This window comes from Diceros bicornis, chromosome 2 (assembly GCF_020826845.1).
Source record: "Diceros bicornis minor isolate mBicDic1 chromosome 2, mDicBic1.mat.cur, whole genome shotgun sequence".
Taxonomy (NCBI): domain Eukaryota; kingdom Metazoa; phylum Chordata; class Mammalia; order Perissodactyla; family Rhinocerotidae; genus Diceros; species Diceros bicornis.
In genome coordinates, this window is record NC_080741.1 from 90819804 (window position 1) to 90830711 (window position 10908).

Consider the following 10908-nt stretch of genomic DNA (forward strand, 5'->3'; position numbering starts at 1 on the left):
GTTTGTTTGTTTGTTCTGGTGTGTAGCTGAAACTGGGGGCCAACTTGCTGTGACTGTGCTCAGTTAGTCGTCTGTTTGCATTACTGAAGCCCACCCTGTAGATAACATCTCTGACGCTTGGGTCTCCATGGTAATGGGGGCTTCAGTTGTTTTTCAGGAACTGAGAGTTGACTCCTTGTCCAGTTCAGGCCGGTTAAGACCACTGAGTCATCAACTGGGCCTGCGCAGATGCCTGATAGGTGACCCTTGGACGTCAGGGGCCTGGAAACGCCACACTCAGATCATGGTAATACCACCATTTTGTGACCATGCGTCCCGTGAAGAGCAGGGAAGCTGGCCTGTGCCTGCTCAGATCATCAATTACCTCACCTCCAGCCACCTACCCCACACTCCAGACCACCCTGCCCCTCTATCCCGTAAATGTCCCAAGTCCCCATTCCTGGGAGGTGGACTTGAGATTTGTTCTCCCATTGCCTTGCTCAGCTGCCTTGTTAACAAACCCTTTCTCTACCGCAAACTCGTCGTCTCAGAGACTGGCCCGCTGCGCGGCGGGCAAGACGAGCCTTGTTTACTAACATAGCTTCTGATCAGAGCTTGCCAAGCGAAATATTTAAAGAAAAGTTTCAAAAGCAATATATATTACACACACACGCACACGTACACATGCTCCACACAAGACTTAACCTCACCACCTGGGTCCTAACATATTCTACCCTATTCCAGCTTCTTTTATTTCATTTTCTAACAAATACTGATTGCAACCCCTAACCAACTTCACAGCCTGCTCCGAGGTGGCAGCTGCAGTCTGAAACCACTGTGTCCACTATTTTCACAGCAATGCTGCTTCCTCACCTGGGCTAAACTTGGTGTTTTACTAAGGTGCCAGACAAGGAAGGCCGGGGTTCAATGGTGTCAAATGCTTTTGCAACGCTGTATATATAACTCAAAAAAACACAGCTAAGGTTCCTGTCAAAATTAATGATTTTTAAATTGTATCATTGATAGAATGGGCCCAGCCACTCTTTGAAATGTATTTAAAGGCTGTACGAAATTCAGTCTGTTCTAAGATGAATGCACGTGTGCCATAAACATAAAGGAGATTCTGGCAAGTTCCAGAATCCTAAACGCAGCACAAAAGCTCTGCTTGTCATATTTTCCCTTGGATAAGATTTCCATTTTATGACCACTGAATTTTTCTTTACCCCTGAAATTCACTAATTTAGCCTAGATAATGTCTTAATGTCAACTATTCTACATCAAGTTTTCTTTTTTTTTCTTTTGAGGATAAACGATATCTTTTTATCTGCAATTTCATGTTTTTACTTAGTTCAGGAAAGTTGTCTTCTATTATATTTTTTGTTCAATAACTTTATCCTCTATGTCTAGAGTTACATCATAGGCATGCAATTAATATTTCTTGGGTAAAAAAATAAAAAAAGAAGCAGCTCTGTGTGCTGCCTGGATTCAACACTCCAAGTCTCTGACTGGGGGCAGTTTTCAGCACTAAGATGAAAACATGGCGCTCAGACAGGTTGTGTGACCTGCCTGAGGTCCCACAGCAGGCCTGTGGCAGGCCTGAGGGGAGGCCCAGGTGCCCCCACGAACCTTGGGAATCTCAGCAGAGGAGGCGGCACAGTGAGGACAGGCCTGGTGGAGTGATGGGGTCAGTGGCTTCCTGATGAGCACGGTACAACAGACACAGCTGAGTCAGCCCCTGGCCCTGCCACCTACTAGCTGTCACCTCGGCCTCAGCTCCCTTATCTCTCAGCATGGCCTACTTGGCTGAGGAGTTGGAAGGATTAGATGAGATAATGCCTACTGCCCAACACACGGTGCCAGGCCCTCTACCCACCTGATCTTTTAAAGACCTCCAAGGCAGAACCTGGGGAGTATTTCTTGCTTCCTCCCCCTCCTGAGCTTTGCAGCTTCCTTATTTGCAATGCCACAGCACACACAGGGAGAGCCAGTGGGAGCCCTATCTGGGAATTCACACCCCGGGTGGTCATCTGGCATGCTAATCACAGGATGCTGCCACAAGCCTTCAGCTCTCCATATCCCCGTCTACACCAGAGGGTCTGCTGTGCAGCATACAGAATGGCAGAGGTGAATTTTCACTGGGGAGATTGTGGCCTGTTAGTCGTATAATGAACGTTACAAGTAGGTTCTTGTTGGCGAAAGTAGATGTATTGAAGACATACTCAAGAATATTCTACACTCCTTTGCCTTGCTCTGAACCTGCGAACCCTGGGCCACCGAAGTGGAGCGCGCGCACTTAACCACTGAGCCACCAGGCCGGCCCCTATTATGAACTTTTTAAATGTAAACCAAGACAATCTGATATGTGATATTTGTGCCAAAAAAATGAGAATCACGAGACTCAATAAGAGAGCAAAAGAACAAGTACAATTTCAATATCCTTGCATTTGCACAAATATTTCTTGCCTTTAACCCAGAGAAACCCATTTCAGATTTCCAACACCCAGAATTGTAAGGGAATACATGCAAGCCGTTTGAAAGCCACTACGTTTGTGGTGATTTGTTACAGCAGCCCTAGGAGACTGATACAGACAGTGACAGGATCCTGTCTTGGGAATAATGTTTCTCCTGCTATGGAGCAAGTCTTTCCTGCATGGTGGCTGATCACCTAAAAGGATAGTGGCCTGTGACTCTGTTTAGCTCACAGACAGGGGTGTGTGCGTGTGTGTGTGCATGTGCGTGTGTGAGAGAGGGAGAGAGAGAGAGAATTCGGCCTATGCCTTACTTGCATTCTAACCTTGCAGTGTGCTTGTGGCACAAACCTCACCCACCTGCAAGTTTTCGACTGTCACTATTTCTGCCAAAAATGATGGCCATGATCCACTTGGCTTGGCCTTGTTCCAATCACCCCATCCCTGCACCCACTCTAGCCCAGCCTTCATTAGGCTAGCTCTGGCCGGAACTGGAGCCCGACTTCCTGGGTCCAAAATGTGGCTCAGGCTCTTCGTAGCTGGGGGCAGGTGGCCTCTCCAGAACATCCACGCCCTCTCTGGCTCTTCACCTTCCAGCACCTCCATGCGTTCAGCAACCCGGAAGCTCTCAAGCCCGTAGGTTACAGAGGCTTTAGCAGGTAGGCATGATTGATTATTAACTCCATTTGCAGCCCCTCTCCCCTTTCTGGAGAATGGGGGTGGGGCTGAGCCGTCCAAACTTCTAATCATGGCTTGGTCTTTCTGGAGACCAACCCCCGTCCAGGAGCCCTCCAAGACTGGCCTCCTTAGAACAAAAGATACTCCTATCACCCAGGAAATTCCTGAGGTGTATCAGGAACCAGGATCAAAGACCAAGTACTAGTGGGGGGAGGCAGAGATCACCATCTGTCTGTCTATCTTACTAGTTCACAGGCACAGCTGAAGGCTGGCTGAGCCGCGCACCCCGACTGGAGATTTAGCCCCTTCAACAGCTCAAACTCCCCAGACCAGCAAGTCGCCCCTACTCCAACGGCTTCGTGTACTTCAAGCAAACGGCGACGTACATGGGCAAAGGGAGGTGGCCCAGCACCTAAGTGCCCTCCTCCCAGCACAAGACACCATCACACAGCCATAAGGGTGTCACCTGAGATATGCAGGTGGCAGAGCTCTCCCGCCCCGGGGGCCTGAGGGCGAGGCGTTAGCGCCCAGCAAGCAGGCGACCAAGCGCGAGCAACAGAACCACTGCTTCGACCAGGCTGCGCCGGGCCAGAGGGCCGAGGGAAGGGGGCGGAGCGCCGGGCACCCCACCCCCGACCCCGACCCCTCCCTTCCCAGCGCCCCGCCCCCGCGCTCCGCCCCCTTGTGGGCGGCTCTCTGCGGACAGTCAAGGGCGCAGCCGCCAGAGGCGCAGTAGTGTTTGTCTCGGTTGGTGGCGTTCCTCTTTTCCTCCCTGGGGTTGTTTGTATTTTGTACTCTTTCCAATTGTTTCTGAAATTCCTGAGTAATTTTTAGTAAAGAAAGGGGAGAGAACTATGTTTATAAGTGTCACCTGCTTCACTTCATCTGGTCTCCTGGGGTGTAGTTGTTTTCCTCCCCAGCTTACAGGGAGGCGAGCGCGGCTCCCGGGGCCGGTGGCTTGCCCGCGCGCCCCGCTCCTGGCGCCCTCTGCCGGGCCCACTGCCCCGCCGGCCCACCCTCTCCAGCACCACCGTCCCTCCCCGGGCGCCACCGCGCAGCTGCACACGTGCTCGAAGATTTGGGGGGAGGGACACATCAACGAAAACCAGAGCTGACCTATTAAGGGGTAGAACCTCACAGTTCTGGCGCGTCTGGGGCAGGAAGGCACATGCTGGCGCTGCTGTGCCTTCGGGGCACTTCACACTGGCCCCACTCCTCCTCCGCCTGGAGGCTGCCATGGCGCCACCGCTTACTGGCTGGGTGACCTTGAGCCTCAGGTCTTCATCAGTAAATGGGGTTGGTAATCCCGCACCCAAGGGTGGCCGTTGGGGAGAGTGTGAAGGATATCGGGTGTGATGGAGTCTGGCACACCGTGGTCCCCACCCTACTGCCGCCCTACTGGGAGCTCCTGGAGGCGAGGTGGGGGGGGTTGATCCTCTCTTTTCCTGCAGAGAGAGCAGGAAGGAGGTAATGCCTACCGGACCACCCAGAGGGCAAAGGGTCCCCGCGGCCCAGCAGCTTCTTACCTGCTCCTCCACAGGGCTGAGGCCGGGGGTCCTGACGGGGGCATGCGGCACCCCAGCCCGGCGGCCCCGGTTCTCGGGGAGGGGCCGCAGGGGCAGGCCAGAGCACAGTGCCTGGAGGCTGGACATGTCTGGCTGAGACTGAGAGGTAGGCCAGCTCTGTGGGGAGGCCAGGAAGAGAGTGGGCAGTCAAGGTCCGGGTGGGCGGGGACCTCCCGCCTCAGGGCCACCTCCTCCAGCCCCTCGTTGGGCCCAGGCCTGCGGAATGTCACAGGGTCACTGGCCCCTAGGCTGGCTGCCAGAGGTCTTGATGTGGGGGGGAGGGCACTGTTCTGGGGAGAGGCCGGCTTCATGCAAGGGAGGCACGTTTGTCCTATTAGTGGGGTGTTGGCTTTGAGGGGTTGTGTTTTCTAGGACACAACTTTGGAGAGCTGGAGCACTCTAATGTTGGGGTTTGCTCTGGCAGTCTTATGGGGGAGCTACACAGGGAGGCAAGGTTGGGGTTTGTATCTTGATGAGGAGCCATGTGATATTGAACCTGGCACAGAGTTTGGGGTCTGTGCAAAATCCAGGCAGTACCCCTTCTGCCCCACCCCCCGGGCCTGGGCAACAGGTGTGGCAGGAGCCCATTCAGCAGCAGGTGTATCCTCCTGGGCTCCCACTGAGGTGCACAGTGCTCCACCCCCTTCCCAAGGCTCTCTGCAAAGGGCCGCCTGGAGGTGGCCCTCATCCCCAATCCCATTAACAACTCTTCTAGAAAGTACTTCTCGTTAGCTCTGTTCTCCAGATGGGGAAACTGAGGCCCAGGTCTCACTCACACAGCCAGGAAGTGACCACAATCGGTGGAATCCTGGTCATCCTGGGGAAGCAACACGCCTGAGTGTGAACCCAGCTCAGCTCCTGACCAGCCTGTGGCCTTGGGGCCTGTCCCAGTCTACACAAGTGGGTGGTAATTAACCCATCACGCTGCCAGAGACATGGATCAGTTGTGTAAGCACCCAGCACAGGGCCTGCGCACAGAACACGGAAAGAACAGCGGCCCTTTCCCCGTGTTAACTCTGCCAAACATGCCACGTGATCCAGTTCACTTTGTCCTCTCGTGGGCCCTGTGGGGCTCACTATCCCATTTTATGGTTGTGGAAACTGAGGTCAAGAGAGGTGGAGGGCTTGCCCAAGGCTGCACAGCCAGTCATGGGCAGAGCTGGGATGAACCCTCGGAACCTAGAAGTCTGGCTCTAGCCACCCTCTCGGCTGCTCCTGTTCTCACTGCACAGTGAGCATGGGGTCCAGCACCTCCGACCCTCACCAGCACGGAGCTGCTGTGAAGGCCAGGTGTGCAGCAGTGCCCTTGTGTTTGCTCCCTGGCACTCACCTATTCACTCTGTCTCTCCAGCACTGACCAAGCACCTTTCCACGCCAGGCACTGCCGTGGGCCCTGGGAATGGGAGTCCTGTTGTAGACACTGAGCCCCCCAACCCCGCCCCTCCAGGCCTGCACTGCACACAGCCTTGTCTGCCAGCGGCCAGCAGCTGCATCTCTCTGCTCCGAGCACTGCTTCTGGTGACCCAGTGCCCGTTCTTGTGGCTCAGAGGCAGCTGGCAGGGCTGGAGAATCGACAGCCCCTCCCCACCTGCGGCGGGAGCAGCCCTCAGCCAGCAGCAGATGGGGGTCAGTGGATAAGCACCTGCTTCCTCGCCCTTGTGGGAGGCAGTAACACTGGGGAGTGTTCTGCTCTGTCTCCAGAGTCCCCAGCAGGACTGGGCTGAGTTGCCCCTGGTGGGTATTGCACCCTTGGTTGGCTGCTTTCCCTCCCCCGTCCCACTCCCCGTGCCCAGAACAGACAGCCCTCAACAAACTGGCTGTACTGAAACCTCTCAAGATTGGCTTCTGGGGGGAGGCCTTGTCATCTCATGGCTCAAGAGAAGACAGAAATCTAACAGGTTTTGTAAAATCTTCTGATTTTTCTCTTTTTGGGAGTGGGTAGGAAGATTAGCCCTGAGCTAACATCTGTTGCCAATCCTCCTCTTTTTGCTGAGGAAGATTGGCCCTGGGCTAACATCCATGCCCATCTTCCTCTGCTTTATATGGGACACTGCCACAGCATGGCTTGACAAGCGGTGCATCGGTCTGCGCCCGGGATCCAAACCTGCGAACCCCAGGCCGCTGAAGCAGAGCGAGAACTTAACCATTACGCCACCGGGTTGGCCCCTAAAATCTCCTGATTTTTAAATGTTTGCAACCAATTAAAAAAATTTTTTTAAACATTATACTGAACGAGGTGGGTGGATTGTATCAATGCCAATGTCCTAGCTGTGATATTTACTGTGGTTTTGCAAGATGTTACCATTGGGGGAACAGGGTGCGTGAGGTCTCTCTGTATTATTTCTTACACGTCACATGAATCTACAAGTATATCTACCAAAATAAACAGTTTAATTTTTAAAAAATTGTACAAGCTATTTAAAAAACTGAGGATCTCACAGATGTGAAATACGGTAGACTGGTAGGTTCAAACTCTGGCTATACCACTCACTAGCTGTGTGTCCTTGGGTAAGTTAGTCTCTCTGTGCCTCAGTTTCCTCAGCTGTAAAATGAAAGTAATATATGCATGTATACATATACAGACATATACACACATATACATATATATACTTATACAGAGATCTGGGGATGAACTATCTCTGAAGGACACACAAGGAACTGGGAGAGATGGGGAGGGAAGGAGACTTCATTGTGAATCTCTTTGGTGCTTTCAACATTGTCAGTGTACTAAATGCCACTGAATTGTGTACTTTAAAATGACTAATTTTATGTTATGTGAATTTCACCTCAATAAAAAAAACTGGTGTTTTTGCATTTTGAACCATGAATAAACAAAGTAAATAAAATTTAAAAACTCATAAGGAGTAAAGAAAGACAGGCAGGCTCTGCAAGCCAAACCTGGCTTCTCAGTCTGCACCTCCCTGGGCCTCAGCCCTGGGCCTCTGCTGCTCGGCAGGGCCTGTCGCTCTCTAGAATGAAGGGTCTGCCTCAGTTTCTCCTCTGCCACCCCCCAGTGGCTGCTCCTGTCATGGCCGCACCAGCACCACCTGGTGACGAGCGCCACACAGCCCAGCCCTGCCCGACTGGCAGCCCCAATCCAGTCCACACTGGGCCCCAGTCTCTGCCGTGTCACCAGCATGTCCAGCTCACCTTGGACCATCAGCCTGCTCCCACCTTCCCATCTTTCCCCTCCAGCCACTCTGCCACCCTGGGCACCAGATACCTCCCCTGAGGTGCCCTGACCCCTCTACCTTCAAGATACAGCCTGGACCCTGAGACCACCCCACCCTGGTCCACACCCATCATCTCTCCCAGAGACAGCACCAGCCTGTTTCCTGGTCCCCACTGCCTCCCTGCTGCCTCCAGTCTATTAGCGACACAGCTATGGACTGTGCTTAGCAGAGCCCACACCATGGCCCACGAAGCGCTGGGCACGTGGACTCCCTGTCTGCCTCTCTGACTTCTCCCACCCACTCTCGTCCACCCCAGAGCCTCCTTGCTGGTCCTTGCTCAAGGAGCATGTGTTCACTCCTGTGATGACTTAAAAACATGCTGGCAAATCTTGCTTCTCCAAGTGAGGCTGGGGTGCGGCCCCGCCTCCTGAGCCTGCCAGCCTTAGTAGTTTTTGGGTAACCAACTCCAGGTCATTCCTGCAACTCTATCATGGTTGTCTTTTTTCTTTTTTGTGAGGAAGATTGGCCCTGAGCTAACATCTGCCAATCTTTCTCTTTTTGCTGAGGAAGACCGGCGGTGGGCTATCATCCATGCCCATCTTCCTCCACTTTTATATGGGATGCCGCCACAGCATAGCTTGCCAAGCGGTGCATCGGTGTGTGCCCGGGATCTAAACCGGCGAACCCCGGGGCCACCGCAGCGGAGCGTGCCCACCCAACCGCTTGCGCCACAGGGCCGGCCCCATGGTTGTCTTTTTTCTTATTGATCTGTGACAGCTCTTTATTCAAAATACACTTTGATATTTTATATATTGACATTTTGTCTGAAGTAGTCTGCTTCCAAAATAAAATTTTGCTCCAGTTCAACTCCCTCATTGTTCAGATGGGAAAACCGAGGCCCAGAGACAGGAAGGGACCAGCCCAGGGTCACACCTGAGTAACACCCCATGTCCCAGCCCCTTCTCCTGACATTCAAGGCCTCCCCCTGACCGGATGGCACAGCAGCTAAGAGAACTCACGCGGACGGATCAACAAATCGCTGTGAGCATTTCTCCCTACGGTTAATTCTCAAGTGGCCCGTGTAGATCCACAATTTCAACATCAAATGAAGTGAGCAATCGCAGCTACGGCGTGAGAAAAGGGAAGGAAACAAAACCTGAGACCGTGGGTCTGGCGACTGGCTAGTATTTTGTTAAGTTGTGTGGTGTGTGTAATCAGCAAATACGATTCTGTGGAGGATTTCATTGGCAGCCTCGTCAGGTGACAGCTTTCGTTTGGGGAGCCTTTACTGAAAGCAAGAAGAACCAGGAAGATGGACGCGACAGACACGTTGCTTCCCCGCGCTGAGGCGCGATGGCCCCAGGGCAGCGGCAGCCCTCCCTCTGGGTCCTCCTCCAGGGAGGACAGGGCGTCGGAGGCGAACGGCAGCAGCGGGTGAGCCCGGGGCAGGGCCCAGGCACCACGTAGAGCTCCTGCCTCTGCCACTTACCAGCCGGGCGACGCTGACCGTGGGTCCTTCACGCCACCTCTCTGAGCCTCGGTCTCCCCGTCTGCAAGATGGCGATTATACATGACCTCCTCCGTAGGTTTGCTGTGGGCGTCTGACGCGCTCCCGTGTTGAGACCCCCGGCCGGCGGTGAGCAGACATCGGTGCTCAGTCGACACTGCTGTTCCTCCTCCTCCCCGCGGGCGGTGGAAGCAGCCCTCCTCACTCTCCTGGGGGTCGTGACACGCGTGCTCTGGGGGTCTTGTGACAGCAGTCCCCTCCACCGCTCACCGGGCCTAGTGAAGTCCAGGCTCATCAACGCAGCTGGGACGGGCCAGGTGGCTGACACGGCCCAGTGAGGGGCCGGGGCGCGGACTGGCAACCTGAGGGCATGGCCGCACCCACTCGGCTCCAGCTGCCAGACGGGAACAAAGCCCAGTGAGGCCAACTTTTCAGGTTTCCTAGAGACTCCAAAAATCCAGCTTTTGTGGGGTAAAACCTTCCACTTTATAAATAATGGTAACCAAATTCAAGTTAAAAAATATAAAAAACAACCTATGTGGGCCAAAGAAACCCGCCCTTAGGCCACCAGTTTGCAATCTCTGAGTTTCTTCATAAATGGTAAAATTCTGGCGCGTGTGTCTCCACCCGCTTCCTGTGGCCCTGGCAGACACTGCTAATCGCTCCCAGCACTCTTTCCTGCGGCAGCAGGACTCGGCCTCAGAATTCCTCACAACCCAGCATTCCGGGCAGCACTGCCAGTCAGCTGGTATTGGCCCAGGGGAGGAGGCCCATCGTCACCCCTAATCTACTCCAAGTCCCTCATTTTAGGGATGGGGAAAGACTGGGTTTAGCCCACCTGTAATGCGAGATGTGAAGGTATCAGCTTTTCCCTGGCAACTTGCCCCGGATGGATACAGATAGAGGGAGAGACAGAGGGAGTGGCTAAAAGACGCTGCGTGTGCCAGCAGAGTTTTCTTCCACTTCAGAATTATAAGTTTGGGGCTGAAGCATCTTAAAATGCGGGAGGAGCAGACGGCCGTCGCAGCCCCAGCTGCCTGTTCCTACTGCCCACCGGGTCCCGGAGGCAGTGGGCAGGGGGATTGCGTGGGGACCAAGGGTCTTTAAATGTGTAAATGTAAACACTTCATTACGTTTTCAGGAACCACTGAAATGCCATCTCCCATCGTGTTGAGGAGGGGAACGCAATGGGAGCGCGTGGTCTAGATCAAAGGAAAATTATCACGGGCCGTCTCTTGGGCTCCCAAGTTGGAGGCAGATTCATGTTGGCTGCCAACTCAGTAATCTTGTTCCCTGAGCCAGGAAAGTTGAGCTGCTGTCATCACCTCCAAGGGATGTGGGCATCCTTTATCAGTGCCCTGCTTGCTCATGTATTTATTCTCCAAGCATTTGTCAGCTCAAGTCATGTGATGGCACCTTCCCAAGGAGCTGGCAGGGTGGGGCAGAGGGACTAGTCAGACGGGGCTTCTCTAGGAGGGGCAGAGAGGGAGACAGACGAGGCTCACAGCCCCTCTGTGGGGTAGAAGGTGCTGGAGCCT

The 10908-nt window shown here is 53.8% G+C and overlaps 1 protein-coding gene across 3 annotated transcripts in view; it reads right to left on the reverse strand.

Annotated features, from left to right (window-relative positions):
- Nucleotides 1-4804, reverse strand: part of UROC1 (urocanate hydratase 1) — a 42968-nt gene extending 38164 nt beyond the window's left edge. For all 3 annotated transcript variants that reach the window (XR_009223556.1, XM_058566608.1, XM_058566618.1), the window contains exon 1: nucleotides 4652-4804. Coding sequence is in view for 2 of the 3 variants with exons in the window: in XM_058566608.1 (XP_058422591.1) it covers nucleotides 4652-4777 (126 nt within the window). In the remaining variant the exon portion in view is untranslated. The remainder of the gene's footprint in view (nucleotides 1-4651) is intronic.
- Between the last annotated feature and the right edge of the window lie 6104 nt (nucleotides 4805-10908).